The sequence below is a fragment of the Penicillium expansum genome, assembly GCF_000769745.1.
Source record: "Penicillium expansum strain MD-8 chromosome Unknown contig203, whole genome shotgun sequence".
Classification (NCBI taxonomy): domain Eukaryota; kingdom Fungi; phylum Ascomycota; class Eurotiomycetes; order Eurotiales; family Aspergillaceae; genus Penicillium; species Penicillium expansum.
Window position 1 is genome coordinate 55,950 of NW_015971479.1, and position 19,706 is coordinate 75,655.

Below are 19,706 nucleotides of genomic sequence, written 5' to 3' on the forward strand. Positions count from 1 at the left end.
TGAAGTCTGTGAATGAACCCGAAGGCGATTGACATGTAAGCATCCAAGAAACCCGTGGACGTTCTTTGGATTGAACCCTGAGCTTGTGACAGATCTAAGTCGACCGTCCGCGGATGGTCGGAGTAGTGACCGTCCGAAATGTCCGAAATGTCCGAAATGCCCGGATATAACGGTGGGGACTAGTGATCCTCATCCCCCCCCCCCCCCCCCCCCCCCCCCCCCCCCCCCCCCCCCCNGTTGCCTCCCCCGAACTTCAGGCTTCTACCAGATATACCCATCTATAGGAGTGCACGAACGTAAAAGTCTACACTTCCATTCGCATATAAAATTAACCCCGTTGGATATATGCCAGACGCCATGCATCCCGCAAACAGAGAAATTCAGGAACTGACTCCGTCCAATACCTCATCCGGAAAGCTTCAACCTCCACCTTCTAGGCGTCGAGACAAGGCTCAGCTTAGTTGCAAGTCATGTCGTTCACGGAAGTGAGTATGTCCTCCTTTATCTCATGTCTAATCTCTCGGAATCTGATACTGCTCTTCAGGGTCCGTTGCGATCGTTTACGCCCATGCAGCAACTGCTCGAGCCGGGGGCTTGGCTTCTCTTGTGTTTATACCAAAACCACCACCTCAGTTGCCAATTCACCTGCACAAGCAGCCTCGCCAGCCCGACTTCAACCCCCCGCCACCAATATGAAGGATCGTATCAATCAATTAGAGAGTCTGGTTTTGGAACTCATGCACCAAACTGAGTCAAGCCCTCGTAAGCAAAGCCTATAACAGCCTTGAAACAATTTCCACGGATGTGGGGGTTCTGAACTCCAAATGAGCTCTTTATTCTTGGTAGATCTATTCGACACCAGAGAGCTTACGAAGTCAATAGATGAATCACCATTAAGGGACCTCCGAAACGTTACACCTGATCAACGATCTCGGAATGACCGATCTGATTCGCGTGAAAATTTGGATCGATCCACTGTGCTAGAATACGACACGCAGCATGATGTCTCGCCATCCCTATCTGACTATGGTAGCTTCAGGACTCCAGAGACAAGTGTCAATTATGTTAATAGCTCGCATTGGGCTGCCATTCTAGATAGTATTACCGATCTACGAAACCACATCACACGGGATGAGGAGGCTTATCCCATGGTTTTGGGTACTGTCCGGCCACCGGCAAGCTTCCCTAAACCCAAATTGCTCTACAGTTGTGGAATGTATGAATCCTCTGCCTCGATTCTGAAGTCTCTGCCACCTCGCCCTACTGTGGACAGATTAATTTCTCGTTACTTTAACATTATTGATATAGCTCCTGGTATGCTAAGCCCTCCCCTGCCCCTACTATTTCCGAACAACACCCTAATCATGATGCAAACTGACTAATGGGAACCAGGTATTGTGCACAGTGGCAAATTCCTCCGCGAGGTATGTACGATTCGGACTTCCCATCCATACTCGCCTGGTCACTCCCACCTATAGACCTGGTCCTGCTCCCTAAACCCTAGCTAACCCTGGAAACTAGTATGAGAGATTTTGGAAGGCACCACATGACGCCCCAATCTTGTGGATTGGTATTCTGTTTAGTATTATGTGCCTGTCGACCCAGTTCCAGCAGGCCTTTCCCAGTACCACCGGGTGCTCTCCTACACTCGGACACTCAAGAAAGACATCACAGGTCGAAGAGAATCAAGCATTGGTAGAGACGTACAAAGAGAAGGTGATCCAGTGTCTCCTGCTTGGTCATTACACAAAGGGTGGGCCGTGCGTTTTGGAGACACTGATTCTCTATTTCCTGATTGAGAATTTCCACCTCAAAGATATGGAGATTGGTATTTGGGTCCTAGTTGGAAACATAGTACAGATTGCCATACATATGGGCTATCACCGCGATGCGAAACATTTCCCATCTATATCCCCCTTCGCTGGTGAAATGCGGAGGCGTGTGTGGGCGATGATCGTCCAGTTAGACTTTAGCGTCTCTACGCAATTGGGGCTTCCTAGGCTGGTCAAAGAAAGTGACACCGATACTGCCGAGCCACGGAACCTGAACGATTCAGACTTCGATGAGGATACTCCTACATTGCCCGCTTCAAAGCCCGAGACTGAGGTGACACCTACTCTTTATGTCCTAGCCAAGCTCCGACTGCTCTCAGTAGGAGCCAAGGTCGCCGATGTGGCCACGGAACCCCAACCACATACATATGCCCAGATCCTGAAGCTTGATCAACAGATTGACGAAGCTGCGAACACGATCCCATCCAGTTTGAAGTGGACTGGCCTCGCATCGTCCCTCAATATCCCATCTCAAATAATGGTTCAAAGGATATGGCTGGAGGTGATCATCTACCAACTGAAGATTGTCTTGCACAGGAAGTTTCTTGAGCCCTCTCGCCTTCACCGGCAGTATGATCGCTCGCGGTCAGCATGCTTGGATTCTGCGATAAAGATTTTAGAATTTCAGCGTCTCGTTGACGAAGAGACTCAGGTAGATGGTCTGTTGTACCAGAGCCGCTGGAGAGTTTCTTCTGCTTTCATAAACGACTTCCTTCTAGCCACAAGTGTGCTTTGCTTCTATGTTCAAGCTCATAATAATAAAAGGGACACAGCCCCTAACAATTCCAGAGACTCTGAAGTTAAGCTGGTGGACATAGACCGGATCGGAGATCTCCTAAGAACATCTCAGGCCATCTGGAGTCGGCAATCTGCCAACTCGAGAGAGGCTCGAAAAGCCGTCGTGGCCATTAGTTATGTTCTAGATGGCTCTCGTGCAAGCACTGAGCCCTACACATCCGAGGTCGCATTGCCCTCTGCTATTCCAGCAACAGCTATCTCTTACTTTCCAGGTTAGTATTTTTCGGCGGTTTCGGCCAATTGAATGAGTTCCTAACAATCGATAGGCTACTCAGACTTCACATCGAACTATGACATACCCAATATGGACCTGGGATCTACATCTACAATGGAAGGAATGACATGGCCCATATTCACAGCAAGCCTGAATGATGATGTCGAGCAGTGGATTGGAGGGCATGGTTCCCAACAGATGGATATGACATTGTGACCGTTCTTTGTGGTAGACTGAATCCACGGGTGCCTTCGTGCATGCTCAATCACAGACGTGAGGGCACCGGGCATTCCCAGCGAGTTCAGTGCGCTAGATGTACTTTTCGTCAGATTTAGAGCTCTCCAGTGTCTCTTCCCGTAGAACCCAAAAGGAATCTGCCGGAGCATGCCGATACCACAAATAGTCCATAAAACATCTTCGGTAAAACGAGTGACGCTTTAACTCTGCTACAGCAGCTCAGATTGATAATAAATTGTACGGAGACAAAGCAGAAGATAAGACATAGGACGAGTTTCACTGAGACAAAAACCAGACAAGAATATGGGCATAAGGATCCGAGAGACCTTACCTTTTGATACGGTCTAACTATTAATTTGTACCACTTCCATCATGGAACTTAGAGCTTCCCAGGGTTGAGTCCTGGCGTCTCATATATTTATAGAATAAGAATAGTCCAAAGAAATATAGATGATGACAATGTGCTATCAAACCCTTTCCTTCTGCGGCGATTCATCACTTTGGCCATCGATATCCGAAGTTATGGGTGGAAAGGCATTCTTTGCCCTCCAAAGTTGCCATCTCTAGCGTCAGTTTTGAAGTTATGCGGATTCTAGGTGCCGAATGTTGATTGGAAATACTTATAGGTAAGTGCTGAAATGTTAATTCTTTGACACCTCCTGACACTTTGAGACAATATCCAACCCATGCTGTGCAGCCCTTACTATTCTTTAGCCTAATTACTCCGCAGGGGCTGGAATACCACACATGCCTTTAAACCCCGGGTGATATATACTGTCTTCTGAGGTTTGAACTGAAACTTTGCCAGCCCTTCTTGAAACTTGTGCTAATGGACTTGTATGTTCCCTTTGATCGTGCCTTTGTCTTCCCCATTCTAGGCTCAACACCCTTCGATTTTTTCACGTTTCATTGGTACTCCCCAAGAAGATGTTTTCAATAATGGCTTGGTGTGGGACGGGGTCTTTGGGCTAGGCTATAAATGCTTGCGGCTTTCACCGTAGTAGACAACGCGTTCTACGAAATCTTCAAACTCTTCGCCGGAGAATATCAATCGGCATAGAGTCAAGACCAACCATCAAGTTCAAGCTAAATAGGGTTCTATACTATCCTTAGGATTAAATTATACCTTAACATATTTCACTACCGAATGGCCATCCTATCCAACCTACCAATTTTAAATGCATATATCTCAGCCAAACGCCATTAAATTAATTTAACTAACTAATTTATCTATCTAGATATGTTTCTCTTCTATTCCCTAGCAACCTATTTATTCCACACCCGCGTGGGGGCCGCGTACGTGGCTGAATAGCTGATTCTGAACGTCAGGGTATTCGTGAAATTAAAAGTGGGATTTTGAATAGGTAATTGATATCATATATACGAATTAGAATGCGGGCAATAATACCATTCAAAGAAGACATTCGAAGAGAGAAATGGTGTTGGCGAACGATCAAATGCAACGGTTATTTGGGAGTTGACTCAACGATGCTTCCCACGGCACATCAATGACTATTTACTATTTACAATCTAGGATGAGAACCATTTTCGGTTGATCGATTGCAAACATAGGTTAGAATGGGGAATTTTGCTAGGTGTTTGTTATTTATAGAAACGGGGGTCGGTAGTCACCTTCCGTTGGGTCGGCGAAGTTTCATCCCACGCTCAGACTGCTACAGAACTTGATACACACTGTGAACCAATTGAGGCTTACTGGAAGGCCAAGGTACCAATTTGTAAACATTGATAACATAATTTGAGCAGTTCATTTGTAACAATACGGTCAGCCTCAACAGTTTAACGTAGCGAGTTGTCTTCTCCTGCATTTTACCCCAGGGCCGCAAGGTTTGGTAGCCCTGGAGGTAATCCGGGTTCCCCATACGCTTGGATGTCAAAGATCCAACCAGTCAATTGTTTGTTCTAAGTTATAGATCTATCATCAGTTGTTTATGCTGAAGGTACTATAATCTGACATTCTTGTGATCATTATTGTGATCATTATGCTCATGGCAGCTCCGGGGATACAGAAATTCGGGCAATGACAGCCTGTCTCTCATTGGCCTGTGAGATCCCTATAGACCCACCTGGTCCCCGGAAGGGCGGGTCTCCGACATACCAAACACCGTGAAGCCAAACTATGAATCATCGTATATGAATCATCATGTGCTGCGAATTATTTTTGCGCTTTGGACCAGGGGTATAGTACCATCGGAACCGACTTGGAGTTCTCAAAATATTCTTGAATTTCTATTTTGTACTCCATCTACACGATTTGAATGGCGGCAACCTATATCAATCTCATTAGGTCCTCTACTGTGCCTACCATTCAAAAGATTCAATATCCTGAAAATCAACTTCAACTCATCTTGGCATGATGTCGCCACAAGACAATCAGAACGAAGTCTTACCTGGCGGCAACGAGGCTAACATAAATGATACCACAGACTCGCCGGAAACTGAAAATGCAAATTATTACACAAAACGGTCGAAGCATAATCATGGCTGGCGCCATATTGTGCGGAATTTCACACCCGCGTAAGTGGCTTGAGCGTAGGTTGTTGACTTTACTAACTCTTCTTGCTGAAGTTGGTTCTCTGTTAATATGGGCACCGGGATCACTTCTATTCTGCTCAACACTTTACCCTACAATGGCCGATGGATATACTGGATATCAGTGGCAATTTTTTGTTTGAACATACTCCTTTTTATCATTTTCTTCGCTATCACCATCTTGCGATACGTCCTCTACCCGAAGATCTTCTATCTCATGGTGACTCATCCTACACAGTCCCTTTTCCTTGGAGCTCTCCCTATGGGACTTGCCACAATAATAAATATGATCTGCTATGTCTGCGTACCAGTCTGGGGAGATTGGACTGTTTACTTTGCCTGGGCTCTGTGGATTGCAGATGTCGTTATATCTATCATGACGTGCTTCGGGATACCATTTATTGTGTATGGTGTACACCCAACTCCTTTCCTTGAAGATACTATTAGGACTGACTCGTATTCTAGGATGACTCGAACAGCTGACGTCAAGCTACAAGCGATGGGCGCCGCTTGGCTGCTTCCCATTGTGTCTTGCGTCGTTGCGGCGGCGTCAGGAGGTATTGTGGCTGATCTACTCCCAGATCCTCAGTATGCTCTAGGGACTATCATCGTGAGCTATGTTTTATGGGGAATTGGAGTGCCCCTGGCCATGATGATCATTGTCATTTATTTAATGCGCCTCATGCTATACAAACTACCACAGAAAGCAGTAATTGTTAGCACATTCTTACCTCTGGGTCCTCTGGGTCAAGGGGGCTTTGGGTGAGTACCTTCGAAATAACAGCAAGGCACGAGCCTCATACTAATGCATCATTCCTCTCTTCATAGAATTCAAAAGTTGGGGGTGGCCGCACAAAAGGTTTTCCCACTTACAGGAACGTTGAGGTCCGGATCAGGCGATACTTTATACGACATCGGCTTCCTAATGGGTCTTCTCCTGTGGTCGTTTGGTTGTATATGGCTGTTCTTTGCAGTGGCAGCCATTATTCGGTCGAAGAAATTCCCATTCAATCTCGGATGGTGGGCATTCACCTTCCCGCTCGGCGTCTTTGCAACCTGCACCAACCAACTAGGCCAAGAAATGCCGTCCAGGTTCTTCAGAGTCCTAGGCACAGTAAGCTACTTCAACGCCAAATGTTTCATATTGAAAAAGCTAACTCATCCTAGATACTATCCGTTTGTGTTCTACTATTATGGATTGTGGTATCGCTATTTACCGTGAAGGGCATGTTCAATCGCAGTCTATTCGTGGCACCCTGTCTGGGTGACCTCCAGGAGTATGAGCCTAAGAAGTTTCAGAAAGTGAAGCAAGGATCAAAGGCATAGTCTAACTCTCCGTTTCATAATGACCATATCGACTCCGGAAAATGACTTCGTTTGCTTCCAATTAGACTGGTCATCTAATTACTCGAAAGGCCCAAAGACCGCCAACTCTTGTTAATACAGACTAAGAATCAGCGCCCGCTTCTGCTGGGCATAGTTATCAATGGCAAGGATCCGCTGAAGCTTAGTAGAGTAAGAGGTTTACGCCAAACTAGACAAAGAGAGGTCCCCGCGAAGGGTACTCAGAGCATTGCATTGAGCCGTTCGATATTCTAGATGTATTTAAAGGCGGTAGAAAAAAGCATACTTTGTGCAAGAGACTTTCCTATGTATAACCAGGAATAGAAGAACTATGCTATTCTGGTGGCAAGATTCCCAGGCAGTTGCCAAATTCAGTAGGTTCCAGCAGCTTTATACGTGTATTTTAATAATACGCATTGCACTCGGAAATGAGTTCAACACATGCGTCTAAACACGAGACGCTACCTAGGGATCTCAAATATCTAGATAGATGGTAGAGCCCCTTTTGACTTTTTATACATATTAGGACGAAGAAGGAAAAGATTAGCACCGTATTGCCAAGCTTGATTATTAATGGTAACATTCATCTTAAAAACAACTAGTTACACTAAGCCTCGTTTTACAAATACAGAGTATACAACATAAACAACCCTTGATAGCATCTCCCCCTTTTGCCGCTATGACAGCAACGCCAAGACGACCATTCAAGCTTAAGTTGCCATAGATGACCGGCATATCTTTTGCATTATCTAAGCGGCTGTTTCGAGATTCGTAAGTGCTGACACGGCTTTTTTTAATCTGATACACTGGACACATTTCATTTACACGTAAGATGTATGACAGGATTCGTACGAGGTACCTAGATACTTTCTACAACATATAAGGCAACCCCGACAAGACGCGTGCATTCTTACGGAGTAGTGCGTAACTGTTTGTACCGTGGTCCATGCCATGCTAGAGGCCTGGGCAGAAGTGGATGATTCTCCACAATTCAGGTGCCTTCACTATTGTCTGCTGATGTTGTACATCGATGTACCAAGTACTCTGCACTCCGTACTGTACTCCACACGTTGTAACTGAAACATTATACAGTCATCCCCGGGAGACTTCAGTCAAATTCATATATATATATAGAATAATGTAACAAGATCAATCAAAATAGAAAATGCTCGGGCCATTTAAAATTCCCATTTAAAGGGTTGTCGATCCCGGCCCACCTGATGAGGCAATCCACGGGTGAGGAAATGCTATCGCCACTGAATATACGTGACCTGATAAGCTTCCACGTTTCAGGTTTCAGGGTCTCTCCTTTTTTAGGAACTGCTCAATAAATTGATGTGCAAATTGCGGAGCATCCCTGAATGTTAGATGTCTCAAAAAGACAAATACATACTGACAGTAATACAGATATCACTTAAGTGCTAAATATCCACCCATGTGTTACATATATGAGAGAATCCTAATACCAGCATATTATGTTAGAACGTCAAGAAGGACGCGTGTCTGTGGGGGCGCTGGCCTCATTTGCCCCTCCGGCTAATTTTGACTGGTTGACGCGGCTGGGTGCTAGGGCGATCGTCTCTAATCATTTCCCTGGCTCTTTTTTGCCTTTCAAATGAAGTACAATTGTACACCTGTCCTTTCCGTTGTTTGATACTGCTTTGTACAGGGTCAAGGTATGTTGTAGTTCGTTAGTACAACTTTTATACAAACCCTTCCCAAGGTCCCGCACTTCGCTTTGATGGTCCAAGCGCCCAACTTGATAACAGTGACGTGATCTCCAGTTCTATGTACGTTATTGTACGTTATTATGTCCACATCATCATGATGGGATCTCGGGATAGGAACGGATGTTTTTAGTCGCTTATATTGTCCGAGATTGTTGAATGATTGTTCAGACAGGCACAGCTAGGTGCAATACGACGAATTCGGATACATGGCGTATCTATACATAGCATAATATCTATATGCAGATACAAGTACTCACTATTCCGTACAACATACATTTACAGTTGTATAGAGACGCGAGGGAGTGGGCAATCGGGAGTTATTAGTAGACATGATTTTCTGGCCTATCATACAAATTTATTTATGTAAATGCCCCAAACAGCCGATCGGCAGCTTCACGCGAGCCTGCATCCAAATATGTGTCGCCGCAAACGGTTTTCTTGACCTTCAAGATACTTGAAACATGCTTATCTTAGAGTATCAAGGGCCATATGACCATTTCCGACTTGAACAACCACACCCGTGCCCAGGTTAGACAAAAACATTGTTGTTCCGCTCAAGATAGGGAAATGGGGGGGTGGAAACCAGTGCCGATCGTCAGTTTCATGGCGGCGTATTCCACTGAAGCTGGGAGGGGATGATCACTCCCAGTCAACAGCATTCCTTTTTCGTCATGATCGACACTTAGATTCAACAGGTAAGATGAAGCAAAAGGAAACAAAGTGTAAGCCACATATCATCTGAGATGGTCCTATCGAAGGGTTCTGTTCCTGCATCCCAACTTGGCATCAACACCGCAACCGGGGGATAAATACCGAGATAGCAATGTCCAGCTGCAATATATTCTGATATCACTGAACACAGCATATTGAATGAGAAACAGTAGACGGCGAGAACGTCAGATATGTACATATCTACATCGATGTAGAAAACGGATGTAAAAATAGAAAAAAGAAAAGACCTTAAATAATATATTACGGTAATACCAATACACAGACAACCCTGTCCCATTAATTGCTTCGGCGGCCTCCCTTTTTCTTTCCTCCTACAACACCTTCACGACACAATCCTCCAACCTCTCATCGACTTTTCACTCGGACTGGGCACATCGTCCAGCCGCGTTAGTCTTGCTCCTTTATTCTCTTCCAACCACACTTCCCCCCCTTCACAAACGCTGCCCCCTTTGGACCGTGTCGCAGGTCCCGACGCTGCCAGCCTCTCGTTGAAATATCTCGGCACTTTATTTGCCTGTCACTCTTTAATCCACTCTTGGAACACTCGTTTATTTGACTCTTCCCTCAAGTCAGAATTGGATCTTGCTACCGGCTTGCTGTTCGATATTTCCGGGATACGACACTTCGCACGCCGAACCCATAACTTTTAATTCCAGGGTTCATCTGCCCCCGATTCCGTCTCGCCTTCCTCTATTTACATGTTTGAAAAGTCGTCATTCAACACTGGGAAAGCCAAAATGCCTCTATTTCGGATCAAGACGGTATTCCCGTTGGTGGCTCTAGTGATCATCGGAATATTTTTCTTTTGCATGGAACGCTACGACCGCTCAGCTTTCCTTCGGTTCAAGCACCCAATTGATCGGGCCACCTTCGGTGGAAACAAGCAACCTCAATTACAAACACCGGGACAATCTGATTCGCAACAGCCGACCAGCAACACTTGTGAGGCTGACCCGAAATTGGCCGCCCCCCTACCCTTCCCTGAATGGCTCCCTCGCAAGAACTACACTCGCGCCTATTTCCGTCCTCGTCATGTGAACCCTCGCACCGAATTCCACACTTTGGAGGAAATCGAGAAGCCTGTGCTCCCGCCCATGGTTGTCATGGAGCGCGGTATGGTCGTGTCTCCCGAGAACAAGCCGGAAAACTTTGTCTGCCCCGAGATCATCGAAGTCGATGTGGCCGCCGATGACGATGTCGAGGAAACCTCCAAGCTTCTGTTCGGTCTGGCCACTACCGTGGACCGTCTGGACCGCCTGCTCCCCTCTCTGCTTTACTCCTACGGAAACACCAAGGCCGGTCTGATTGTTCTGGTCCCTGAGTCTGACGACGACCTGGAGAAGCAAGAGACCTACTTCCGCAACCGCGGTCTGGACTTGACACTAAAAGCCTCTCCGCTTGACTTCACTGCCCGTTACTTTGGTATGGTCGAGGCGTTCACCGAGCACATTCGCAAGCACCGCCCGCACACCAAATGGGTTGGATTCAGCGATGACGATACCTTCTTCTTGTCGCTCCCCACTATCGCCGAGGAACTGAAGCTCTTTGATGAGAGCAAGAAGCACTACATTGGATCTTTGTCTGAGGCTAGCTGGCAAGTGGATACTTTCGGCCACATTGCTTTCGGTGGTGCCGGTGTGTTTGTCTCGACGCCTCTTTTGGATGTCCTGATGAAGCACTACGACGAGTGCCAGTCCTGGGGCGAGCAGCCCGGTGACCAGAAGCTTGGTCAGTGTATCCAACGCTTCGGCGACACCCCTTTGACCCTGTGGCCTTCGCTCTACCAGATGGACATGGCAGACCCCGTGGACGGTGTTTACGAGTCCGGTCGCAAGATTGAATCAATGCACCACTGGAACAGTTGGTACACCAAGGACGTAGTCAAGATGACTACCGTGTCTGCTGCCGCAGGCCGGAAGTCTGTTCTTCGTCGCTGGGTCTTTGATCAGGAGGAGACCGTGAACAGCGTTACTGGCGAGACTCTCCGTCATTTCTGGGTCATGACGAACGGTTACTCACTGGTGAAGTACACTTACGGCGAGAATGTGCCAGATGATGCTATCAACTTTGATGCTACCGAAAAGACCTGGCCCGAAGACCCCCGCGGCTATGAAGACCGCCTGGGTCCCCTGCGTCCCGCAGAGGAAGAGGGTGTCTCTAAGGATCGGTGGTTGCTCCGTGATGCATTCGTGGTTGGTGAGAACGTGCACCAATTCTATGTTCGCGAAGAAGATGAGGGCCACAGCGTGATTGAGATAGTCTGGCTCGGTCCCAAGGGCGGCGGTGGCGGTGGTGTTAGTGACCATTTCCTTCGCGGCACTTACCAGCAATAATCTTGCACCGTCACTACTTGAGGCTGGTCCTTGGGACTGTTGTTCGTACCTCTTCACTTCGTTGCACATGATTCGGCTCCTTTTTTATTTTCTAAAATACTACACGTTTTCCTCTCCTTGTTTTCCCTTCCCAATTTCACGACACCAGCCCAAATGATTGCAAAGTCGACCAACCAAGCAGCCCTTTTCCTTTCCGAATGAGACTCGTGATCGTGACATGCCCTCCGCGTCCTCCAATTCCTGTTTCATTTATCCGGCGTTGCATTGGCGGAGTCCAGTACGGTGCAGGAAGCTGGTGGCTTTACGCACTCCCCCTATATCCTGACGGTGTATTCCAATTTTTGAAATGTTCAGTGGCTTTTTTTTTACCGTCTTCTTTCCTATCCTTGGACCCATGCAGGGACTTGGCCGAGACTTGCCACACCTAATCGGTTTGGCCTTGCTCTTATCTTTCTTTTATTTTCTATTTTCTCCATGTCTTCCGGTCTTAAGTGCGCTTTGAGGAAAAGCCACTTTCCGTGCCCTATGCCTTGCATCGTTTCTGTAAAAATAGACTTGATAGTAGACCCGTTTTGGGGTCTCCGTTGGTGATTAGCGTTGAACCTTTGTTCATTATGTGAAGAATATGATCAGTTTTCGTCAATTCAGTGTTGGTGCAGGGTCTTCTCTAGTTACTCCGTATGCAGGAAGGAATCCTGAAGCGACTTGGGCTGGACTCTACTGTATCGGGTCTAGGGCTTCTCGGATCGGCCCGTTGATCGGCTCTGGTTGCTTATTGTTGCTATGTGGATTCGGTGGGAGGTATTATTTTTTCTTTCATGGACTGTCCACAACAGTCGGTATGTGCCCTGGCCAAGGAACCCCGTCGCCGTTCAGTAAGGCCGCGTGGTAGCCACGCTGGGTGCAAGGGGCAATGAAATCCATGACTTTCTGCTTGGAGCAATATCAACCCAGATCAACTGATAAGAAGAAGTAGTAGAAGGGTACTCCGTAAATGTGTGGGAGTAATAATAGGAGTAATAATTTGAAGAAGCAGGGAACAAGCCCTGACTAGATAACCCTGGCTTTCGATACACACCTACTGACCAAGTCACCCTGATTCCTGTGAACCCCGGCAAAATCTACAGAGTACATCTGTGGGACACCAAAATATCTCTAGGGGCTCTACGAGTTCCATGCAAGGCATACATATGTGTGTACGAAGTACGGAGTACGGAGCAAGGGGATGCGAGATATCTGGGGATTCTTGTTGGAGTATCGAGACTGTAGCCTAGTATTCGGTACTTTGTCGTGCATTGACGAATGTAAGGTCGATTCTTGCGGTTGCAATCAGAAAGGAATGGGAATGGTTATAATAAAGATAAGAGAGTGACGACAAGGGGGGGTATGGTCCTCTGGGGTTATTTACGATGTACTCTGAATGCAGCCATGCGAGTATGTTGTATACAGGGCCATTATTCTGTGCCACAAAGCAGGTGCGACCCGCACCTGTGTGATGTGAACTCGGTCTTATTCTTATTTTTTTAGATATATATATATTCCACTTCGTAGATGTAACCTCGAAATAGGATGTTTCTATGATATAGGGGTTTTGATAGAAAATGAAGGATGTTCATAGGCATGTTTAATGGTTGAATGGCCAATCACATAGTATCGGACCTTGTAGAGGTTCTGCCCCGTTGAGGCATGTGAGATAAGAATGGACTACTAAGTATAGAGAAGATACTCCGTACATAAAAGTGCAATATGTATTTTTGTCTGTATTTATTAATTTGCTTCAAATAAAAAAGAGAGATAACAAAATAAAGCCTAAAATTGGGAAAGTCCAAGAAATCAGCAATGACCGTGGACTTAGGAATCAGCAACAAAGGAAAAAAGAGTCCAGACCAGAGGGGAAAAGGGCAAAAAAGGACAAACGGGGGGGCCGAAGGAGGAATCAACCAATGAGCGATCAGAGCCAAGAATCGTGTCTGGTCTAAAGGAGGCGAATACAACTCAATTACACGCCAATACAAAACTAAAAGTAGTGGTACTTTTATCTCATACTAAATTTGCTAGTTTTAGAAGTACCCTAACTTATCTAAACTTACAAACTGTACTAATACCATATTTTCACGTGATCCACGTAACAGACCGCCTGCCCATCGCAACTCGCACTTTGCCTTCTTCGCTCTCCCCCCCCCCATCGATTCCCCCATTCCCTTTCTCTCACATCCCATAAACGCGTTACTCGATTGGGTCATCTCTTGCCTTCCCCTTTCGGTATCCCCCCCTCAAATCATATACCACCCCCCCATATTAAACCTCTTTTGTTCTTCTTTATTGCCAATATGTCTGCGGTTCTCGACGAAAAGCTTTCCCCTGGTCACGATGATCTTCCCGGCAACGGCGCCGATGCCCGTGGCACCAAGCGCAACCGCATGAGCGCCGACGATGAGGATGATGATGATGACAAGCCCGGCCGTGAGCGTCGCAAGATCGAGATCAAGTTTATTCAGGATAAGTCGCGTCGGCACATTACTTTCTCTAAGCGGAAGGCCGGTATCATGAAGAAGGTGTGTCGCGTCCCGAGGCCCCCTCCGCATCAGTTTCCCGATCGAGGCACCTTCTACCATTTAATCGATTGGGACTTTTACTAACCACAGTGGGACTCTATAGGCTTATGAACTCTCTGTCTTGACTGGCACTCAAGTTCTCCTGCTGGTCGTCTCCGAGACCGGCCTTGTCTACACCTTCACTACTCCCAAACTCCAGCCGCTGGTCACCAAGGCCGAGGGCAAGAACCTCATTCAGGTAAGCCACGGTCTACCATCAATTATGGTCATTTGTCCATCCACTAACACACTGACAGGCATGCCTCAACGCTCCCGATCCAGCCGCCAGTGAGAACGGTGTCGACGCCCCCGATGTCGCCCCCGAGGCCCCCGAAGACGTGGCTCACAACAACGTCAACGCGCCCCAGGGGAATATGCGTCCCGGTATCCACCCTGGCTACATGACCAACGAGCAGCAGCAGCAGATGGCGTACTACCAGAACCTCCAGCAGCAGCAACAGCAGGCTGGTGGTCAGTACCCCATGCCAGTCGGCGGTCGCATGCCACCCCAGCACCAACCCACTGCTTAAATGCTTAAATTATGATCTGATCTGTGGGGGTCCTTCTTGCTCAAGGTCCCCGATGTTGCGTCTTCTTCTCTGTTCTTTCCTCCCTGCGCCTCGATCTCGCGTTCATTTGATACCCGTCTCCCTCTATGCCGATCCATCATCCCACTCTTCCCTCGGAAATGGTCGCGCTGTATCTGCATGCGCCATTCTCCAGGGCACTCTCGTGAGACTATTTGTAAATTGTCAAGCACCGCGCTGGAATCCCCTTCCAGTCTCTCTTTGATGATACTGGATCTGGTTTTTCCTTTTGATATTGCTTTCTATCTCGGAAAAAGGAGAACCCCAATTTGCTGAGAACTATGGCTTTCCAATAACCAAAAAAAACCTTACCACAAAAAAATATCCGTCACAAAAAAGAAACCAACTTCAAGAAAAGAGAAAGAGAGCGCAAGCAGGCAAATTTGGGCTTCATCGCTAATTTGGCTTTTTGTTTTCCCCCCTCTACCTAGACAATGGCGGAGGATGGAGGTGTTCGTGGTGCATTGAAACTCGTCGGCGAAGTGGCTTTTCCTCTCTAGTCTTTTTTTGCTCTTTTAGTCTTTTAACTATTTCCTTGGCCACTGATTACGTTATTTTCCTCATTGTCTAATCTCACACTGTGTTTTAATTTGTTTTGTTGATTCCATGCCGTGGGGGTCTGTCTTGGTTATGACGGATTCCCAATGCCATTTGGTTCGGACTTTGTACCGCTATGGCCCTGGCTGGGTTACATTATTATGTATGGTATGGAGCAATCAGATTCTGTTCCTTTGGAATGTCTTGTTGCTTGTTGTAGTCGTAATGGTCTATGGGTACATATGTACACTTGGCTTCTGTTCTGTCTCCCCCATGTAGTATGTGAGGTCTTACTACAATGTATAGCTTAAGGGAACGGCAAATCTACTCACAAGAAAATGCATTCTCGCTTTCTATGTATTTTTAAGCTATGTAGTCTTAAGGTTGTTTTTTAAGCGCTTGAGATGTTAAAAGTGCAGCTTGAGCAATCCGTCATGTTAGGTAGGGTTACTACCCGATTTGTCAGATATATATTCCCAACCTTTCCAGATTCAATGATATTCAATGGTTTTTTTTTACATTTCGTATGACTGCTGGTACTTTATTCTAAATGTGCCCGATTTACTTCTCAACTGCAGAGATCTATACCTTGGCGTGCATGGAGAGAGAGTAAGAAAGTTCGCCGACCTGCATATCAGAGGTCAATGCCACACCGAATGGACTTTTGGCAGACACTGTGATTGGTTTGCTTGCGGCCTTTTGTATCATCGCCATAGCTGATTCTAGACTAGGGACTTAGGTGATTGGCATTTTCTATGGTGTTTAGTTGAATTATATATAGAGAAAGCGCGAGTAAATCATATCTAGGTCTTGTATTCATTCATGCGGAGCTATATAATCGATCCAGTGGTATCATATCATAGTATCTTGACAGTGGATGGCAGGACACAAAGGAGAGATCGAGATTGGTCGTTTCTCGACCGGGAGCTAGGAGCGACGGAAGCAACATGAGTGGGTTGCGCGTGGTATGCCCAAGGAAGGCGGACTACTGTACATGGGCATTGAAAAGGCGAGAAGCAAAGAAAAATCCGAGGTGGTTGTGTCCCGAGTATAGGGGATTGATAGGTCGAAGCGAAGGCGGGTGTTATGTGGAGGTGGCTGGGGAAAGAGTATAATAGAGAAGTGTCAGGGAGATGACGATGGCGAAAGCGTGTCAGATTCAGGAAGCGGGATTCCCTGTGTATGTGTTCGGGGAAGAGGAACGACAGAGTGCGGCAGTAGGGACGAGGAAGAGCCATCTTCTGGGTCAATCTCAGCCTGACTGCCCGCCTGCGGGCTGCTCCATCGAGACAGATATTGTCTCCCAAACCTCCAGGCACCTGCCAGAGCCTTCCTTGAGCCATATAGGAGACCAGACCTGGCGCTAGACGAACGAAGGGCAGGAACGTCATCGTGCCAGTGGGCATCATCACCATCCTCTTGGATGGTTCCGTACCCACCGACTTCTTGGTTGGACGACGATGTAAACGGTCCCCCGGTCCCCCGACGTTTACGATGGGCGGCCGATAACCCACCCTGAGGCGCTGAGGTGCGACGCCATGGGTTCTCATGCAGTGATCCCTGGACTCGGCGAGATCCCCTTTCGCGATCGTGTGTAGTAGCGCCGATCGTCGAGTGTCGTGTCAGACCCCGCAATGGGCCTTTTAGAGTTGCACTGCCACTGAAGCTGCGTAGGCGATCTGTCGACAATCGTCTGTGTTCATCAGTAGATTCATAGTCCGAATCATCGAGTTCAGCCCAAATAGATGCAGGGTTTAGATCGGCAGAGTCACGATCAAGATTTAAATCGAGTGGTAAGCTCGGAGTTCTTCCTCGGTGATATGAAAGATGTCGAGTATGAGTCTTTGGATTGAGAAGTGGCTCGCATTCTCCGATCTGCAATTCCTCATCCTGGCCGTCCAGCAACCCAGGTGATGTTGGAGAGTGCTCTTCCACGATTGCCATACCCGGCCCAAGTCCGGTCTGCGTGGAACCCACAGTGGTGACAGCGGCGTGGGTATCAATATCCTCAAGTCTCCACGACAGACACAAGACACCACCCAGGAGGACCATTGTTCCTAGAGCGATGAGACCGGCGTGGAAGCCCGCTAGTTGAGACACTTGCCGGAAGTAGATCAGGCCATCCAGGATGGCAATGATGTTGTAGATGCAGAACACAAACGGATATAGTACACTGGTACTACACAGCTTTAGCCCACGATGGAGATAGAACAGCTGTGTGAGTGCCAGGGAGATCATCCCTAGTAGGATAACCCATGATTGCCAACGGTTGAACTGGTTCACACGGTCTACTACTGTGCGCACGAGAAGCTCCACTGCTGATTTGGCCAACAAAAGAGAGTGAGCTGACAGTATACCGCTGACAAATCCATAACTCATGCCGCGGATCAACTTCATTCGGCTTTGCAGTCGTAGCATACGTGGTGAAAAATGCCCGGAGGCCGAGGGTTTGGCGCGCGAGGATGGCACGAAGTGTTCCAGCATTTTGATACCTATAAGTACCACAACAACCAGCAGGGTGGTGGCACCCATCCACAGAAGGAATGACCGTCGCTGGAGGAGTTCAAGAAGCTGATCCAAGGTATGTGCGGGTTCCCCGATGGCGCCGAAGGTCGCAATCAACAACGCGCCGATGCAGACGAGAACGGTGCCTGCGAGAGAATATCGAGTAAAAGGTTCACCGAGGATGAGAGTTGCAAATATAGTATTGAACACTAGTCCAGACTATTCGGCATTACCATCAGCAACTCATCTCCGCCATGCATGGAGGGGGAACTACTGACCGCTTGGAGCGTCGAGAGAACTGGTAGTGGAAGTGTGGTAATTTGGATAGTACTTCCAACAATATTGGAAATCACAAACATTCCCATCCCCACTTGCCATCGTCGGCGCTTGTAGGGAGGTCTGCGCACATCGTAGGGGTGTTTCTCGTCCTCGAGCAAATGCGACTTGCGCTGGAGCGTGAGCCCGATAGCCTGGAGGCTAGTTGAGATCAGCCCAACGATTACACCAACCTGATTTCTGCATTAGCTTTTGATCTTGTCTCGCAGTATATCCTGATTTCTGTGGGCTTACCGCAACACTTCCCTCCGGCGACAAGTCACCTAAATTGCCCATCTTGTGTATCGTGCATTGGTCGGGTCGAGAGATAGTTAGGAGAAGCGCACCAAGTAGAAGAAACTACCGGAGTAAAGAAGCCATAACTCTGATAAAACTATAGGGAATAACAGGATCACGCTGAAATGGTAAGTTGTCGAGGGGGAGTGCGGAGGACTTGGATGCGGAGCGCCAAGGCGACGCAATCCGAGCTTAGTTGGACACAACATCCTTTCCCTCTTCCCCACGTCATTCCACTCCCAACAAGCTATACAGCAGTGAACCGCCAAAATGTCACAAACCCATGCTCTTTCAGATGATCAGGTATGTCCACTGCTTACTCTAGATCTCGGGAAGCTCGAGTTGGACTGATGGCCACCGAATCCAGGTCGCGGGCGAGCTCCGCAAGATGACCGCCTTCATCAAGCAAGAAGCGCTTGAGAAGGCCCGAGAGATCCAGTTGAAGGCCGACGAAGAATTTGCGATCGAAAAGTCCAAGCTGGTGCGCCAGGAAACCGCGGCCATCGATACCCTCTACGAGAAGAAGTTCAAGCAGGCCTCCATGTCCCAGCAGATCACCCGGTCCACACTCGCCAACAAGATACGACTCCGCGTGCTCGGTGGCCGTCAGGAGCTGCTCGATGAGCTGTTCCAGATCGCCCGTGAGAAGGTATCCAAGGTGGCTGCCGATGACGAGAAGAAGTACCAGGCCATGCTCAAGGGGCTGGTCCTCGAGGGCCTGTATTATCTGAACGAGGATAACGTTGCCATTCGCTCGCGGAAGAAGGACTTCGATATTACCAAGAAGGCCATTGAGGAGGCGACCAAGGAGTACAAGGACAATGTTGGCTCGGAGGTGACCGTGACCTTGGATGAGTCGGAGCCATTGCCAGAGGGATCGTGAGTTTCTTCGCTTCCCCTCCCAATATACGCCAAGGAGACTAACTGGTTATAGCGCTGGTGGTGTGTTTATTGTCGGCGGGCAAGGCAAGATTGAGATCAACAACACTTTTGAGGAGCGTCTGCGGCTGCTGGAAATTGATGCTCTCCCTGCAGTCCGAGAGACACTCTTCGGCAAGAACCAGAACCGGAAATTCTACGACTAAGTGCGAATTACTTGTT

The 19,706-nt window shown here is 47.7% G+C and overlaps 6 protein-coding genes across 6 annotated transcripts; 5 read left to right on the forward strand and 1 right to left on the reverse strand.

The window, feature by feature from the left end:
- Window positions 1-824: 824 nt before the first annotated feature.
- PEX2_063280 (fungal specific transcription factor domain-containing protein) lies at window positions 825-3,060 on the forward strand (the record flags this gene model as incomplete). Its single annotated transcript, XM_016743599.1, has 4 exons — window positions 825-1,314; window positions 1,393-1,424; window positions 1,522-2,842; window positions 2,897-3,060. 4 exons carry the CDS (start codon window positions 825-827, stop codon window positions 3,058-3,060), a joined length of 2,007 nt encoding a protein of 668 aa, XP_016593841.1.
- Window positions 3,061-5,452: 2,392 nt separating this feature from the next.
- On the forward strand, window positions 5,453-6,957 carry PEX2_063290 (TDT family transporter; the record flags this gene model as incomplete). Its single annotated transcript, XM_016743600.1, has 5 exons — window positions 5,453-5,616; window positions 5,668-6,036; window positions 6,097-6,393; window positions 6,460-6,745; window positions 6,799-6,957. 5 exons carry the CDS (start codon window positions 5,453-5,455, stop codon window positions 6,955-6,957), a joined length of 1,275 nt encoding a protein of 424 aa, XP_016593842.1.
- Window positions 6,958-10,135: 3,178 nt separating this feature from the next.
- Window positions 10,136-11,770, forward strand: gfsA (glycosyltransferase family 31 protein; the record flags this gene model as incomplete). The annotated part of the gene is made up of 1 exon (XM_016743601.1): window positions 10,136-11,770. The coding sequence occupies one exon, from the start codon at window positions 10,136-10,138 to the stop codon at window positions 11,768-11,770; it is 1,635 nt and encodes a 544-aa protein (XP_016593843.1).
- Window positions 11,771-14,100: 2,330 nt separating this feature from the next.
- On the forward strand, window positions 14,101-14,894 carry PEX2_063310 (Transcription factor, MADS-box; the record flags this gene model as incomplete). The annotated part of the gene is made up of 3 exons (XM_016743602.1): window positions 14,101-14,325; window positions 14,429-14,563; window positions 14,622-14,894. 3 exons carry the CDS (start codon window positions 14,101-14,103, stop codon window positions 14,892-14,894), a joined length of 633 nt encoding a protein of 210 aa, XP_016593844.1.
- A 1,719-nt stretch (window positions 14,895-16,613) lies between these two features.
- PEX2_063320 (uncharacterized protein) lies at window positions 16,614-18,605 on the reverse strand (the record flags this gene model as incomplete). Its single annotated transcript, XM_016743603.1, has 3 exons — window positions 16,614-18,212; window positions 18,272-18,502; window positions 18,564-18,605. The coding sequence occupies 3 exons, from the start codon at window positions 18,603-18,605 to the stop codon at window positions 16,614-16,616; spliced, it is 1,872 nt and encodes a 623-aa protein (XP_016593845.1).
- Window positions 18,606-18,875: 270 nt separating this feature from the next.
- Window positions 18,876-19,690, forward strand: PEX2_063330 (H(+)-transporting V1 sector ATPase subunit E; the record flags this gene model as incomplete). Its single annotated transcript, XM_016743604.1, has 3 exons — window positions 18,876-18,908; window positions 18,973-19,484; window positions 19,540-19,690. 3 exons carry the CDS (start codon window positions 18,876-18,878, stop codon window positions 19,688-19,690), a joined length of 696 nt encoding a protein of 231 aa, XP_016593846.1.
- Between the last annotated feature and the right edge of the window lie 16 nt (window positions 19,691-19,706).